Source organism: Patagioenas fasciata, chromosome 2 (assembly GCF_037038585.1).
Source record: "Patagioenas fasciata isolate bPatFas1 chromosome 2, bPatFas1.hap1, whole genome shotgun sequence".
Lineage (NCBI taxonomy): Eukaryota > Metazoa > Chordata > Aves > Columbiformes > Columbidae > Patagioenas > Patagioenas fasciata.
In genome coordinates, this window is record NC_092521.1 from 145,384,004 (window position 1) to 145,401,641 (window position 17,638).

Sequence of the window (17,638 nt, forward strand, 5' to 3'; positions counted from 1 at the left end):
AAGCCAAAATGCGGATATATGGGCCATATGGAAACCAAGATGTTTTTACTTGAGCTTAATGCAGAACAAAACTGACTGCTGATTCCAGCCTTCTTCAGCTGGCTGAATCATAGAATGGTTTGGGTCGGAAGAGACCTTTAAAGGTCATCTAGTCCAACCCCCTGCAATGAGCAGGGAAATCTGAAGACCAGGTTTTGCAATGTGTTCAGGTCTATAAACCTTTGTGCTCTGAAACACTCTTCTTGTTGCCTTGTTCTTGAGCCACTTGGAATGTGCTCTTGGAATAGTAGAGACATATAGATAAGTGACAAAGACTAGCAAAGATAAGAAACAGTTTACACAGAGAGTAATAATTCAATAGACTATCACTAAGGAGGCGTATGACAGAGATGTATAAAGTCATGAGTGGCACAGAAAAAGTGAACACCAAATGACTGTCTTTTCTAATACAAGACCTGGAGCTCATTGAACACAATTACTAAGGAGAAGACTGAAACCAGAATTACTTAGAAGAAAATAAAGTGCTTAAAGTATAGCTAAGTTGTAAAACTCTTTCTCTTCGGATATTAAGGACACTAAAACTTTAGATTAGTCCAAAAAGATGGGATCTGTTTTCCATGAATATGTCTCCTAACCGTTATTAAATATCAAGATGCCACCTTTGTTTCAAGAAGTCCCTGAATCACAGTGCCAGAAGCTGTGTGCGATTGCCAAGGAAGACGCATTATATGCTTGCCTTATTCTGACACTCTTCCTCAGGTCTCTGTTGATGACTGCCATTTTAGGCAAGATTCTGAGCTAAAAGTGCACTTGAAATTACTTTATATTGCTGTTCATAATTTTCTTTTTCTCAAAAGCTTGTGTTGTATTCCACATGATTTTGATTAAATATGCTGACTTATGTTTGAGGCAGAGGGAAAGTCCTCTAGCTAATTTTTAGTATCTCACGTTTGCATGGTCCTGTGTATTCAATGAAGAATGACTTTGCATAAACCAGATGAAATTCCAAGCCAGAGTTTGTGATTTTTCCTTGAATTACTTCTAGCATGGTTATTCTAAAGGAAGTATCTTTTAACTGGAGCAAAGGGTTATGGAATGGGGGAGGTGGAAAGAATTTACTGAGAGCTCTTCAGAATTATGGTGACATACATCTTCTCTGATCTAGCTTTGTTATTCCTTTGGGGGACAAAAACATTAATGTAATTTATAAACAGCTACATAATTCTCTCACAATAGCTATATCTACGGTACTGAATCACTTTTTTCTTGATTGGGTAACCACTAGACAGGAAAAAAGTGTGATCTACCAAGAAACTGGATTGGTAATAAGCAGTATGTATTAAGATTACAAACAAAATTTCAGAACTTAAGCAGATTTTGCTTTTTTCTATCATAGTTCCATATTCATTTCAAATGACAGCAAGGATTTTTCTCTGAGTTCTGTAGATTCTGCCTGGGGTTTTGAACAGCGTTTCTGCTCATGCATTTTCAGCAGCAGCTCTGCCCAGGGTCCCTTCTACTCATCTCTGCTCCAGCTCCTCCCTTTTGATAGAACAGCGGAATGAGCCATTCACCGGGTAGCTGAACAAAGAAAGGATTTGGCTGACAGGGTCTTGTCTTTTTAGCTGGTTTATTTTTCATTATTACCAGTGCTAGCAATCTCAAAGGTGACATATGAGTTACAAAGTCTGTGTGTGTTTAGTTGATTGCCTTAATGATGGTATTACTTCATCACTGTGAATGAGTTTACCCAGCTTGCCTGATTACAACATGCGTAAATAATTCAGCTGATAAATCATGTAAGTGATTAGAATGTTACATTTTTTTTCTTTGTTGTGTTGGGCTTGTTGGACATAGGCCCTAGTAAAAGGCATTCTGCCCCAGAAATACGTTGTTCAAAAACGCTGGTTTAGTTTGTGCCTGGATGGAGCATGGATGTATCCTCAGGTTGCAATTTGATGTGCACTTTTATCAGTGTTCCCACGAAAAAACAGCCTATGCTGCTCTCTCCCTGAATGCTTGTTCTTGTGTCCAACACACACTATGGTATATGAACAAAAACATTTCTGCCATCCTGTACTGAACTGATGCAGCTGAAATTTTGTTTTTCAGCTACACCAGTGATACTTTATCTGGGTCACTGAGCACAAATTCCTGTGCTGGCACAGCAGAGGACAATTGTGAGGACACAACTAATATCCCAGGGAAGAAGGACCTCTGTTTTGTTTTTTATTTTGGTCAGTTGCAAGACCAGCGTAATTACATGTTGGCTTCATATGAAGGCTTTGTTAAAGTACACGTGAGGTCTAGTATTTTGTTAAAGTGGGATACTAAGAGTGATTAAATACCTGCAGAGAGCAGATCTGCTGAATAAGAATATGTACCCTTCTATAGTCATCACTAAGAATCTCTTCAGTTTTTAATAAATTGGCTCTTACAGCTATCTTCTTAAAATTCAAGGTATTAATAATGCCATTTTATAGAGGAAAGGTGCAGCCACAAGTTCAAGTGATTTCTCAAGGTCAAATAAAGAAAATTAGATGTTCCGGGTCAATATCCACCTTCTGTCTTATAATAACCACCCTTCCATAAATAATCTTCACTGAAACAGAACTAATAATTAGAAGTGGTAAGTATCATAAACAGGTTAGCTCCAGTCCTGCAAATACACAGAGAGCTGATACCAGCAGGGATTAGAACAATGCGGTATAGAAGGGAAGTGATATACTTTATTCAAGGCTTTGCAATTTTGTTATAAATAAAACTGCTCAATTTCATCTTTCAGGCAAACCCTGAGATTAAACCAGAGATTAAATTGGCTGTTAAATGGTCTTAATAAATTCAGGCATGATCAGCTGAATACTACGGGGACAGTTAAAGCAAGTCAGTCTTCTCAATTGATGTGGACTCTTGCTGTCATGGAAATAAGATTTGCACATGCTGTGATTTTTGACCTGCAAAGAGTGAGCCTCGGGGAATATACAGGATCTGTTCAGTATCTCTGCTAAAGGTGGTAGTAAGTAGCAGCTAATTTTCTTTGTTCCTCATTGCACAATTCTCAGGTGATGACACAATATTTAGGGAGTGAACACACCATTCAAACACTATCTACCTAATTACTCAATTATCTTGTGGCTATACTGAGAGATAAAAATGTTAGTCTCATCAAAAAAGCCTTAAAGTGGAAAGTTTTGCCTTCTGACTGACAGCTCATGCTACACGTGAGTTATTTTGGAAGAGGAACAGTTGCAAATAGTGCTGTGTGCACTGTTCTGCAGAATGGGTAATTGTACTGAATCACAGTCTAATTGAATTTTAGTCTGTTGTTAGATTTACTGTAATACTACTGTAACCAAAATAACAAGCCAAGTGCTTCAGAACTCATATCTGAGTAAAATCTGGTAATGCATAAACAGCTGTTAACATTTAGCCCTCTCTAATATTTCAAGCAAGGGAGAGCAATGAATTTTCTAATACAACATGTACTGATCACTGTTACCACAGCTAACTAATTCATTTTGAAAACCATTGGACTTATCTAGACAGAGACTAATTATTCAATGCAGCTTTTCTTGGATGGAAGGTCTGGTTTGTTTTTTGGCTGAGTGGTGTTGCCAAAAAGTGGACAGAGTGTTTGTTCAAAAAAAAAAAAGATTGGCACCGTGGCATAGGGTACAAAGGATATTGTTAAGATCTCCCAAACAGGCCCGTTGGCTGCATCCTGAGCAGTGACCTGAGTTGCTGGATCACATGAGACTCCCCTGACCCTTTCTCCGCTCAGTTCTCGCATCCCAGCTGGCCCCTGATCCTGTGCAACTACTCCAGCACATACATTATCCATTGCTATAGATTATTTTAAGCTGAAGTATCTTATTGTATTAATTATATACAAAAAACTTGTCCTGTGTGACTGTTTATGCATCTACAAGAACAGCTTCTACAGACTATTTGCCAGCATCTTATCTGCATGCAATCTTGTCAGTTCTGCAGCAGGAACCACCTCTGGAAGGGCCAGATTTCTCCACCCAGAATGTTAAATGACAACTTTAGGCATCAAAATTTGTCTTGGCACAGCAGGAACTGCCTGGGAAGAATCTTCAGGACTGTCTGAAATCCCCATGTGAAGATCTCCCACAAGAGTTAGTCAAATCCTTTGTTGTGGAGGTACGAAGAGCTGGGTCTGTCACCTTATCCTTTTTCGGTTGAGTGTCTCTTCTCTGCAGGGATGATCTGAGGAGCTCCTGGACCACCCAGGGAATTAATGAGTTTAGGGCACTGAGTGTGCAGCAGGGGCGGCCCTGACACCCAGGTACACTGCAATTATAGCTAAAGGACGGCTTGACTTTCATCCATATGTCTCACATAAAACCTAAATTCCACAGCTCTTGCACAGCACCTCTGTAATTGAAAACTGCTGAACAGCATCCATCCAGCTGTGAAATCAGATAGGCAACTCGTGATTTCCTGTGAGCTGCCTTCTGTCTTGTGGTTTAACTGGGCACAAGCTGTCCCTGGGAACACGGCTGTATTGCCACATGGATCACACTGGTTTGCTTTCTGCTGTTTAAAATTGCTGTCACCCTCTAGAGAAATCTGTTTTCCAACATTCTGCGAAAAAAAATTAATGTAATGAGACTTAATTGCATGTTTTGTATTTATCACGGGCTTTGCCTTATTAGATCTGCTCAGTTATAACTTGAGGCAAGAGAGACATTGTAAAGCTCCAGTCAGTTGGGGCTGCATAAACAGGAATCACAAAATGGAGCAGCCCAACGAAAGGGTCTTGTTGCATTCCAGCAATGAATAACTCCACTTGATTTAAGCTATTGGCTTAATAAACTGACAGAAAACATCTCTTTACTGCTATTTCCCAGGCCTTATCTCACTTTGGAAAGATTGCTTTTGTTAAAACTGATAAAGATCAGCTAACAATTTAATGCCAAAGTATGGGAAAAGTATTTACCCACACAGCTGCTCTAATTTAGTCCATTTTCTAAACTGTGAGGGGATCAGATTTTCTCTCAGCATTTCACAATCTGTATCATATGAGTTAACATACTGTTTCAGTTGGACACTGGATCTTTTTCTTGATACTGTGCATTCCCTGGCTTGTCAGCACTTCAGCTTTTCCTGCCCCTGCTGCACACTCAGTCTTGGTTCGGGATGCTGTATAGCTTTGAGAAGACTGTAGTACTGATGTCTCACATATCTCTGTTCTGACTATTTTCAAAGTACAGTGCTAATGTAATTTGCTCCTTGAATCAACAGAAGTAATGCAAGCATCCTAATACCAAAACGTGTTGCTGTAGCTTTCGTCTCTTCCTCCCCACAGCCTTAATTCAGACTAATTAAGAAGAAATTGTATCTGTATCTGATTATTTTCCAGGAGTTTTGTGCAATACCAGTTCTACACCATCACAGAAAAGGATTCCCTTCTATTCTTTCATATGCAACATAATATTCCCATATTTAAAAATAGGAATGCATCATTACAGCATACATCCCAGAGTTACTTGACCTGGAATCTTGACAGTAGCAATTACTTATATCACGTTCCTTTGAAGAAGTTAAGATACAGAGAAGTTACTGTTGATTACCACGTTACCAAGCCTCACGCTATAGGCTCACTTGTATTATCCAAAGCAGAGAACTACTGTTTCAGCAAGTAACAGCATTATAAGTGTTCCTGTGGACACAGCACCTTTCCCAAATCTCCTTGCTTGTGGTATGGATGCGCAATGTTGAGAATTTCTGAGTTCACAAATGTCTGCTTTTACACACAGGACATTTTCAAAACAACTCTGATCAAATCCTTGTTTTGATTTACAGACCATTTATTTCTAAACAGTGTGTGACAGATTTGTTTACTGCTGGATCATATACCAAATGGGGAATTTCAATTTAAACCTGATGTCCAAATTTCTGGTGTTTTCCTTCATGCTTGTGCCAATGGAAAAGGAAGTTGTGCCTTCCGCTACACTCTCCCTTCTTGTGTTCATTCACAGTTACACACTTATCCAGCAAAAGACACAAAATGCATCGTGGTTGGACACTGAGAATATTTTCAGGAAACATATTAATCACTTCAAGCCATATGGGAAAGTTTAAGAGCTCAAGAAAACAAATGAATAGCTTTCAGCCATTAGGAACTTGTGTTTATTCCTGTTAGGAGAAAGAAATGACAGCTGGGCACAGAAATAAACCAAATAAAATATGGTAAATTGCTACAGTAGAGAATTATCAATAACAAAATGAAATACAAAACTTTGTAAAAATAACTCTGAGAAAAAAAATAATTTCCAGGGCTAATCTAGGAAGCATGATCAATTTTAGTTTGCTGATTTACAATAGCATTCAAGCAAGTCCAGCTGTAGGCTGTGTTATTTACGATAGACCATACAGAAGCTTTTCCAGACCCTCATGCCATCTCTGGTGCCCTGAAAAAAAAGTGTCACCTGAGACAGTGTCTTGTAAAAGATGCCTACTGAGGGCTGCTGTGGAAACCTGGACCCAGAGAACAGACTTGCCCAGGCTTGGAAAGCTGGGAATTCCTTCGGGAATGGGGTTGCCCATGAAACAAAGGCAGTTATGACATATAGAAAGGGTCTTGGAAGAAAAGGACAGTTTTCTAGGGACAGAAACTGTCAAAGGCAACATTTTTTCTTAAGAAACAGTACCTTGCTTAGCTGACTTGAGTGTCAAACTCAAAAGCTGCAGGGTTTTTTGTACTTCAGTATGCATACTCAAGCAGCTCAGAGGCATATTTCATCAAATTATGTTGTTTTCATGTTATCTGTCTAGTAAGACCTTTTTGAGTTCTTTCCCTGCGTTTTAAACCCAAAATTCTGTGTGATGTGTTTGAATCTTACTGTGAGTACTGAAATTCAGTCCAAGCAAATTCTTTTGTGCCCAGTGTTCAAGATCTCCTACAGGAGCTCTAAACAGATGAGTGCCAAGAGCCTGAGAGAATTACAGCTCTCAGATGACTTCTCAAGTGAGGCACACAGGCATCAGCTGCCAAGATTAGTGGTTCTCAAGGTTCTCATAACTCCTTGGCTAATTAAGGTGCAGCCACATGGTGTTTGGGAGTGCACATGCGAACTAACTGGAACTGATGTACCATAATGAATGATGAACTCTGTAACCCAGTGACAGCTGACAAAAGAACTGCTGAAAGCCCCACCAGCACCTCTGTATTCACAAAGCCACCACGCCAGAAACCTCCCATGTTGCGGCTGCCGCTGTGCCATTGAGCTCGCAGAGCCAGTTGTGAGGCTGAGCCTCCCAGTTACTTGCAAGGGAAACGTTCTCAGCTCTGCACTTGTAGAGGAAAAAGGAATCTTAGAACTTCTTAAGACTAGCTTACAATAAAAGTAAATGGCAATTATAAATAACAGTCAAGCTTTCAGAAGGCAGCAGAAGGGTTGCTTCAGGGTTTTCTGGAGTTGTTTTGTTTAAAGCAGGAGTCCTATAAAATTAGGGAGTTAAAATGCAGTATACCCAACATTTTAAGCCTGTTAAAGCACCTGAAATTGTCTGGCAAGTCTGGTCAACACCAAAAAAGGTAAAGTCTTTCATATGCTAGCATTTACTGTTTTCCACAAAATTAATCAAAATAAACTGCATCTCTATGAGAAGGTTTTATTAAAAATACATATCTTGTGTTGCACATAAAAAGAACCACTGTAATTAAACACAACTTAAGAAGCTGGACAGGAATTGCTTGAAAAAAAATACAGATTCCTGTAACCCCAAGCACCCAACCTGTAACTGCACGAGCCACAAATTAAAATCTCCCTGTGTTGAAGACCCAGAGCACTGTCCCGCACACAGCAAAGTGCCAAGGCAGGAGCAGCTGGTCAGAGGCAGACATGGCAACTGCTTCACAGCGGCTGCACCTCGGCAGATACATGCAGGACACACATATCTTCTCCCCAAACACAGAGTGGCCTGTCCCCCCTCCCCAGCCCTGCCGCTGGGCACGATGGTGACCTTAGCAAGAGAAACATGCTGGAATGGCACTCAGCCCAAGTGTCACAGGTTGGCTACCTCTTCTGTAAAGGAGGAGAAATAACAACGCAGCACTTGCAGTTAATTTCACTTAGGATCCAGCAGAAACTCACATTAACAGCACTGCTGAAAGAAAGCCAGCTGTGCTTTGGTGATGCAATATGACACAGTCTCTTTGATAAAGATGACCTTAACTGAAACCTACACTGGCATCCACTAACTTTTGGATCCCCATTTTTCATAACTCAGATCCATTTCAGACTTTTGAAAAGACACAATTTTAAAAGCAACAAGTTACCAGATTAGGCAGCAGCAAATACTGATTGAAAGTCTAGTGCATAAAAATCAAAGTCAGAATACAAAAGAGCTGTTGGAGACATCTGTTATTTAAAGTATACAGAACAAAACACTGGCTGCATTTACTCTCTGTAAAAAACATCAGTTTGCCAGGCTGCCTTTCTTGCTCTGGAGATGTTGAAGAATCAGCTCCTTTTAAAGTAATCGAGAGATGTATTCATCATCCCTTCAAAATTATCAAAATGCTTTGTAAATACAGGCTCAAAAAGCATACCAGAAACTGACTGTAAACGAACATTTACTGGCCAACTCATAACTTAAGCAAGGCACAAAGAAGAAAAGACACTGTGAGTGATGAGGAAGCAAGCTGACATAAAATTACAAACCAGCGGTCCCTTTGCTTTGACCTGACAAAGCATTTGAGGACACAGGCAGTTGAAACAGCAACTGGGTCTAAGGTTGGAGAACCAGAGTAACTGTAAAGCAACATTCAATTTTTAAGGAAAAAAAAAAAGCAGGCTTCATGTTCTAATCCCATACAAGTCATTATTTGATTAAAACAAAAGAGATACTTCATCTAACATCATACCTTGTAAACCGAAAAGGGTACTAAATTCAGGTAACTTTGGAGACTCATCTCCTTAAGTATTCTTTATCATCTACAGCGTTCATTCCTTAGACTGCAATTTAACCAAGCACTCCACCTGAAAGGCCTGTCATTTTACTGACTATGCTGGGAATTTATGACAGAAATCAGCTTCCTCAGTTCACTGAAGTCCTACCAGTAAAGACAAAATGATGCCTCTTACACTCTGTGTGATAACAGTATATTAACAGAACAAGATTTGCCCAGCACAGCATTTGTTCTATTTCTAATGCATGGAGAAGGAAACACTGATTTTCAGGACGTCAGATGAATTTGCAGGAATTAAAGAACTCTATTTGACTTTTTTTTTCCAGCAAAGCAATTTTGTTCTGGGATTAATGAAATACAAAGCTCCAGAATGCCACCAATCAAAATTAACTTTCATTACTGAAATGACATCCTAAACACAAGATCTCAATTTGCTAAAAATCTGAGCAAATCAAATACTTGCCTTAATTATAACACTGTTCAACTCCCTGTCATTAAACTTCCAAGTAATTTTAGTGCCCACATTTAAAAGCTTTGATCCTCAGGGCTCAGCTGCTTTGCATTCTAGAAGGGAAAAAAAAATGATTCAAAGACATCCCAGGTTGGGAATTTGTAATCCCTCCTCATCCTTGTAAAGCAACAAGGTAAAGCTCACAAATTATTCAAAACTTTACCTTACAGGAAATAGGAATGGAAAACTTTTTCCAGTTGTGGGGTGGCAGCAAAAGAAATAACTGGATTTTAAAATGGCTCAACTTAAAAGGTATTGAAGAACAAGGCTGAAAAGTTTAAGTCTTAATCAGTAATTAAATAAGCTACAGCATGAAAAGTCCAACAACCATAAAGATCAACCCTGAAAAAAACACAAGCTCACTGTTACTTCTATATACATTAAAAAGAAAAAAAGTATCTAGATTTAAAAAATCTCTCCCCAGGGTTATAATCCCCTTCCTAGAGAGATGTTGTTTTAGCTTGTGTACAGCATTCCAGAAGAATCTTTCATAGCCTTCAGAATTCATGGTTTTCTTAATCCATTTTGCAGTGAGTAACATTTCTCTCCAGAATTGAATAACACTCTTAAAGCCTACTTTAAAATCCATCTTTAAGATGGCCTTCAAATACAATATTCAAGCTTCTAAAAAGAATTTTAAAATACAAGTGAGTTTTGTTTTAATGAATAAAAAAGATGTAGTGAATTTGCTAACTTATTAAAAAAGGCTAGAAACAAAATCCACTAAAAAGTTTCTAGCCTCTAGTAATTCACGAAGTGCTACTACAGTACAGAAGAACATTATTAGTTAAATCAGTTTTATCTCTTCTGATAGCTACTTTGAAAATAAAAGGTAATTTGCCACTAATTCTATTACACAAGTTCATAAGCGGGTAGCTTTTTGTGTATGCAGTGGAAAACAAAGATCAGTGCTACAGAACTGAATGAGTCTGCCAAATACCCTTTTCAGACATCACATCTTAAAATGTGTGTCTAGATGAACAAGAAACTCAGTGAACCTTCTGCACCCAGTTCCACTGTCTGCATTTGTGTAACACGTGGGTGCAAAGGTCAACCTGTGTAGCTCCTACAACAGGATCAGAATCTAATAGCAGCTTATCAAATAGCAACCCGCTTTGATCTCACTAAGCAGAGAGGATGAACGGATCCTATTGTTAGTGCACTGTCCCAGCATTAGCAGCAAGTTTGTCTGTAGTGAGCTCAGAGTTAAAAAAGAAAAAAGAAGTTGGTCAGAAAGTAACACATGAGAACAGCAATGGACTTGCTGCACTCAGGTCTCCATTGCTTTGCACCTTTAGAAACTTCACCTTACAAAGGATTATGCTCAGTGCAAGGCAGCAGAGAGAATCAAGCCTGCAATTTTCACAGTTTGAATGAGCACAACTTGGCTTCCAACACTGTATCTTAAGATGCATGTGTCACAACAGGAATGTCAATTTCTATGCCAGAGTGGCGAGAGCGTGCAGAATATGGCTGAGAGGCATAGCTGTGCATGCTGGGGACATGGGAATAGAGGGGCTGCCAAAAAGGGGAAGGGAGGCTTTTACATGCGCAGTACCACAGGAACAGGAGAACTGAAGTGAAAAACAGACCGCCGGCGCTGGCAATGGCAATAAATACGGAGATGTCAAAACTAAAGACAGGCTCGTATTTTCTGTTAAGATAATTGTTATAAAAAATGACCCAGATGGATGGAGTGAGACAAATGGCACAAGCAAGTAGGAACAAGAGACCTGCCACGAGATGGCAGCCGGCACTGTTTACAAGGCATTTGGCCAATTTGACGTTTGGCACGGTGGATACAAAGGCTGTGTTACACATGCCAATCAGGCAGAGAAACAGAGCTGAGGCAGCGGTGAACATACTCAGTGGAAGGGCAAACTGAAGAACGCGCAAATCCAGTTGATCGACAGCAGTGTACCACTGTGGGTCATATATCACACAGTCTCTGCTCCCATCAAAGCGAGCACACTTAATCCAGAGTCCAGTGTAAACGGTCACATTCCTCTCATTCTTGTTGTACGTGTACAGTCTCATTTGCCTCCAGTTGGGGAGCAGAACTGCTGCAAGGAGTCCAGCTATGGAGGCTGTTCCACTGAGGAAAGCCAGTACTGTTGCTGCATGTACATCCCGGCAGCCCATTCTTGCCCACGGAAGTTGTTTCCTGCAACTAAGAAGAAAAATTAAGAATTTAAAAATCGGTAGGTGCAAGTATATAGACACAGGACTGACTCCACTTGACTTGTGCTGGATTAATAAACTTGTGCGGTAGCTGGTAGGCAGTAACTCTGGCACCTTCTGTGTCTTACACACTTACGTGGAAGTAACACTTCCAAGTTCATGCTTTAATGAAATCTCAGATTATTTCACAGATTGTTATGGTCACTCAGCTGACAGATGGCTAAATTCACTGTGTTCAAGGTCAAAAAGGAGCATTTCAACATGTGACCCTACACAGCCTTTCACCTTGTGCCACTGAATGGACTTCAACAGAGTCTGGGTGGAGAAGGTGAATCACCAAGTGCACTTGATGTAAGAAGTTCACCTACCCCTCAACCGGCAGCTCCTTCTCTCTAGCCCATACATAACATAATAATACAGCATGCATTCAGTCCTACCACACTGCTGCATGAGTACAAGGGAATTACTTAAAACCACCATCACTAGGCTGGACAAGAAACACACATCCAGGCAGTTATACACATCTTCTATATGCCAAATTGTTGATGAGAGCTGCAACCTAGCAGAGAAGGCTCTGTGAAGTAATTTACTAGTATTTTTTTCAAAAACAATTAACAGTTCTTCCACATTACTTCTGCCTTTCAAATCCAGCTGTCCAAGCACATGAACAATTCCAGAAAGCAAATGGCTTTTCAGCTTTCATATCTTCCTCTTCAGATGAAGCATTAAAGAATACAGCTTCCTGTTCAATGTAACCACTGTCTGTGTACCTAGTGTAGCCTCTTGCCTGCAGAGATCCAGGGAAACAGCCCCAATGATAGGTCTTCAAAAAAAAAAAAAAATTAAAAAAATTTTAAAAAGACTCAATTTGAGTAATCCCATCTCTGGGTGCTCAAGATACTTTAAAGAGGCCTAATACATAATAGTCACTGGATGGTGGGCAAGATGTTATGTGAGGTTCACCCATATTCTCTAATATAAGAGGACAGAAGAACAAAAATTAGGTATTTTATTTTCTTCGACATTATCAAGATACTTTAAAGAGGCCTAATACATAATAGTCACTGAGCATCCACATCCACTTGAAGCAGGACACTAAAAATTGTAGTACCTAAACATGAGCAAAAACTTTGACAATTCTCAGAGTCATAAACTCGTACTTAAATTTTCTCCAAATCATTATTCTGCATTGTGCTGATTTGTCTAAAGTCACAAAACAACTCCTTAGGTACCAGAAGTTCTACCTAAAGCATATACAAATAACTGAATCTCCAAAAAGTCACAGACATGGTTGCAACCAAAGAGAAAAATCAGATCTGATCCCTTATTATCTTTCTACACCTGCAAACTTCAAAAGCCAAGGGAATTTTTCAGATACGGAATTTCCACGTATACTGGAAGCAGACTACAAGCACTATCAAGCTACACAGCTAGTCACTATTTTATTGATTTATAGACAAATAAAGCCAAATTTGTTTTGTAAGAAAGGATTTTTATTTACTTTTTTTGCCATCTACCCCTGAAGGACTGCAATTGTATGCGGGTAGCATTTAACTGCTCATCATAATCTTTTAAAGCAGCATTGCTGAAAAGAAATAACAACCATAATTCTGCTAAAAACGCACCTTATTCATCAAAAAGATGGCATTGTGTTTTTGCTAAGAATAGCTGAGCGTGGGCAAGCTGCTGTTCTTATGGCAGTAACCTTTTCAGATAGCGGGTCATTAACAGAATACCTCCAGGTAGGGGGGACCTAAGACTTATTTCCATCATAATTGATTTAATAGTATGCTTAACCTCATCTTCAGTAAGGTCAACGCAACCAACTTTCAAGGAAACAGAACTATGACAAATGAGCTTGAGGGGTAAATCTAATATAGCATCAAATTTTGTTCTCCTTGAGCTTGATAGTTCTACTCTTCCATAAAGGGCTTGTCTTTGCCTGGATAAAACTTCCATGCAGGCAGGGCAGACTCTGAGAGAGCGGCTGCAATAAGCACAAGCGTGACTGTTTTCAGAAACCATTGTTTCTGCAAATTCATTTGCAATAGTAGACGATGAAAATTTGGGCAGAGTTAACAAATGGTGGGCAAAAAGTTAAGTGAGGTTCACCCATATTCTCTAATACAAGAGGAGTGAAGAACAAAAATTGGGTATTTTCTTCTACATTATCAAAATATAATTACGCCAAGTACTACACAGCCACAATTCAGGGCAGCATGCGAAAACCTGTGGTTTTCTGTTACCTCTTCTGTACCAGTTACACGGACAGAAGACTTTAGTCTCTAGTTGATCCTGCGGTTGTCAGGTGTGTTCAGGCCACCCTGCATACCTTGATTTTGCTGGCCATTCCTGGAAGATGCACCAAGGGTAGGGTTTTTTATTACTGTTGATTTTTTTTTAGGTTGCTTAGTTGGTTTGGAGTTGTTTTGGGGTTTTTTTGGTTGTTGTTGTTATTTGGTTTTTGGAGATGTTTTGTGTTGGTTTTCTTCCCTGTTTTTAAAATTTAAAAAAGAAAAACAAAAACAAAACAAGTCCTCAGTGCTTCTCTTCAGGTAGGAAGGGAAAGACATTGAAAATAGCTCATTTTCCCATTAGGGGGTACCAAGGAAAATTGAATCCGTAGGTAAGTTATCCATGATCACCCCCCATCAGGTGAAAGCCATTCCATCTTGCAAATACTGCTAGCTTCATAGCAGTAATTACAGCTTCAGTTACAAATCCCTGATGAAGACAGTAACAAAACAGATGTTGTCTTAATTAAGAAGGATTCAGTGTACTCACCAGTGGTGTGTTCAAATCAAGAGAAACTTTAGCAACTTTTAGAAGCAGGAAAAAGGTGTTACTGGATCTAGGAAACAGAACAAGGTGAGAGTCAACATCACATCTCTTTCATGCTATTCCAGCAACAGCGTTTACGCTGTAATTCAGAAATGAGGATATGTTTCAGATATGTTTCCATCAGGCCAACTCCATCGCCTTTCTACAATTTTTTCTTATTTAAAAAAGCAAAACTCAAACTACTTTTCTTCTTCTCCCAGAGCATGTTCTCTGTCTACTCATCTGTGTTCATGCAACATGTAAGAAGGGTGCAAAAAACTCCCTTTCTTATGGGTGTTCCAAGATACAGAGACGTTCACATCCTGAATTTTATGTTTCTAGCAAAGAAATCCATATAAAGTCATATAAAATTATTATTTCAGATGCTAGGTTTCAGGCTGCACTTGAAAGCAGGGAGGAAGGGGTGCAATGATTTTTCTAATGTCAGAGAACAAAACACTGACTCTGAACTGTTTATAAACTTGTGGTTCTCTATTCCTTCCTGGCTTCTACACAAAGGCTTGAAGGAAAAAGGAGAAAGGCAGGAAGTACTGCTGATGCCTTTTCAATGGCTGTCCAGCTTCTCCAGAGGAAGAGAAAGGATCCTCTCACAGATGCTCCTTACGCTCACATCTGGGATCCACACCACAGAGTCCAAGAGCAGCTCTGCAGGTCATACTAAGAAAATAACTTTGTTACTGGACAGTGTCAGGCCTACAAGCATGTCATCATGTGACTTTAAGAGCTACAATCTGAAGGTGAGTTGGCTGTACTAACATGTATGAGAACATAAGAGTTTATTCAAAGTGACCTACATCAAAACCTGCATCATAACATCCATATCTGTGTAGTCTTCTGGGATGCAACATCAATGAAATTCTTTTATCGAACCATCTAGGCAAGAGAGTGACCTTACAGAACACACTCATACAATCCAAATTTTTCACTAAATGAGAAAGTGCATTTCAAACTCTGTAGTCCTCCAATATGAATGCAATTGCATATAAAACACAGAAGCTCAGACACAGTCAAATGAAGCATCCCGCTTCTACGGCTATGTTAATCAACCAAAGCTGCTCTGAGTAAATTAAGCAGTTTGGGCAAACTAACAACGTGTGGCTGTAGAGGTCAGCATCAACACATTCAGTTGCATTTGGAGAAGAAATATAAACTTAGAAGAAGAAGAGTTTGGATCTAAAAAAAAAAAAAAGTATTACTGCACAGCTCAGAGCGGCTGCTTTTATTCACTAACACTTCTGAGCAATTTTCAAGCTTTCTGTGCATTTATCAGCAACTGAAGCCAAGATAATCATACAGATTTCCCTCTGCAGGTTCACACCCCTAAACACCAGCCAGAGCTCAGTAACAACCATAATTAACTAGAAAATTACTATTGGCAAACAAACCTGTCAGAAAGGGAGCTGTGTCCAGCCCAAACGTCACTCCCATTAAATAATGAAAACCTGTGACCACAAGCTGTTGTAATAAACAGATGCAGGGCAGATATTAAATATTTGAAAAAATCCAACTCAGAAAAGACTCATTTTCTGCAGATATCGAGATTTTTTTTTTCTCTTCCTTTAGCTGTTTAGTCCATCTGACTTCATTTTGCTGTCTCTAGTGGTGTTGAATAACTAGGGACCTCAGCCACTTCTGAACTAGCTGTCCAAGGGAAGAAAGCACATTTCAGCCAGCATTGGTGAAACTTTCTCTTGTCTTAGATTCTAGACTTATGCTTCTTACACCCCAAGCATTTTACAGCTCTTATATCTGATCCACAAAAGTTACCAGTCCTAATAATACTATATAATATCATATACTAAAATACTACAATAATAATATAATACCTAATAATACTTCAGGGACAGATTTCACCACAGCTCCTATTTTAAAGATCCACATTGCTGTAATGAGAGATTCTTGCTAAAGCTGGTAAATCATGAACAGCCTATAAGCTAAAAAAACAAAGCAAATTTTAAAAAGGTATTTACTAGAGAGACAGCTCAGTGATGAGCAAAGCCAGCTCTGTTCCCTTGCATGGCCTTGAGAAGATCGTAGCCTGAGAAGCACCTCTGTTCTCCAGAGCCCTGCAGGAGGGAGGTCACGACAAACACAACTTATCAACAAATGCATCCTCAAACTATCCACAACAGTATTACCAGTTTAAAAAAGTATTAAGAGTTGTAGAGAACTGACCACCAAGAAGAGGAAACCAACTGGGAGTAAATTATACAGAATCAGTGCCACCAAGTCAATTTTTTTGTTAGAAAAAAATCAATCACACAGTTTCAATTTTACAAAACTCCTATTAAAAACCGATTCCAGACATAAAAGATTAGAATTAACATTCCTAGTAAATACATTAGGAGCTTCGAGAAAAACTTGCAGCACAGGTAATTCTGTTTTACTAGTCGATCTGGAAAAAAACCCATGTCGCACGGCCGAGGCCGAAGCAGAGGACACACAAAACCACACACAAACAAACACACACCCCCGCTCCCCCCGAGGTGCCCGGCAGCTGCCGAGCGGGTCCCCGCCATCCGATACCCACCGGCGGGGAGCGAACTCCCAGCCCAAGCGCACCAGACCGGCCGCGCTGCGGAGCCAGACTTGCCCGGGAGAACCGGGAAGGGCCGCAGAAGCCACCCCCCACTCCCCGGCCAAACGGCGGCGGGCGCCCCCGCGCACAGTCCTCTCGGCGGCAGCGCGCCGGGCCGGCAGCCCCTCAGCTGCGCCAGGCGGCCGCGGGGCAGCTCCCGCCGGAGCCGCATCCGTTCCCACACCAACCGCCCGCTCTCACCGGTCGCTGTCCCGTCAGAGCCCGGGAGCGCACCGAACAGGCCCCATCGCCGCCGCCGGCTCCTCTGGGCCGCGGGAGGCGCGAGGGGTTGTGGGACTGCAGTCCCGCGCCGCCGCGCTGCCCGCAGCCACACCCCGCCCGCACTACAACTCCCAGCACGCCCCGCAAGGCAGAGCTCCGTCCCTGGCTCCCCGGGGCGGCCTGCACGCCCGGTTGCGTCTGTCGCTACGGTGCGCGATCCGCACGCAGCCCCGCGGCTGGCAAAAACGATGCTTTATAAGACGTTCCTCAAATACATCAGTACGGTTATAGGCGCCGGCGCCGTTACTCTCACCAGCACTTCACAGAAGTTAGGGATTGGAAAGGACGTCGAGAGATCATCCAG

At 40.7% G+C, this 17,638-nt stretch overlaps 1 protein-coding gene across 4 annotated transcripts; it reads right to left on the bottom strand.

Annotated features, from left to right (window-relative positions):
• Positions 1–6,129: 6,129 nt before the first annotated feature.
• Positions 6,130–17,384, bottom strand: CLDN12 (claudin 12). 4 transcript variants are annotated; one of them, XM_071805145.1, is made up of 4 exons: positions 17,254–17,365; positions 16,445–16,540; positions 14,418–14,484; positions 6,130–11,622 (listed from the first exon to the last, which is right to left on the bottom strand). In XM_071805145.1, exon 4 carries the CDS (start codon positions 11,592–11,594, stop codon positions 10,857–10,859), a length of 738 nt encoding a protein of 245 aa, XP_071661246.1. In that variant the 5' UTR covers positions 11,595–11,622; positions 14,418–14,484; positions 16,445–16,540; positions 17,254–17,365; the 3' UTR covers positions 6,130–10,856. The 4 variants fall into 4 exon arrangements, with proteins under 4 accessions (XP_071661246.1, XP_065687464.1, XP_071661247.1 ...); XM_065831392.2 differs by lacking the exon at positions 16,445–16,540 and having other exon boundaries at positions 17,254–17,384; XM_071805146.1 differs by lacking the exons at positions 16,445–16,540; positions 17,254–17,365 and adding an exon at positions 17,005–17,102.
• Between the last annotated feature and the right edge of the window lie 254 nt (positions 17,385–17,638).

Bases quoted from the DNA above. Each gene is read 5' to 3' on its own strand.
- CLDN12 (XM_065831392.2), bottom strand. From the start codon at position 11,594: ATGGGCTGCCGGGATGTACATGCAGCAACAGTACTGGCTTTCCTCAGT.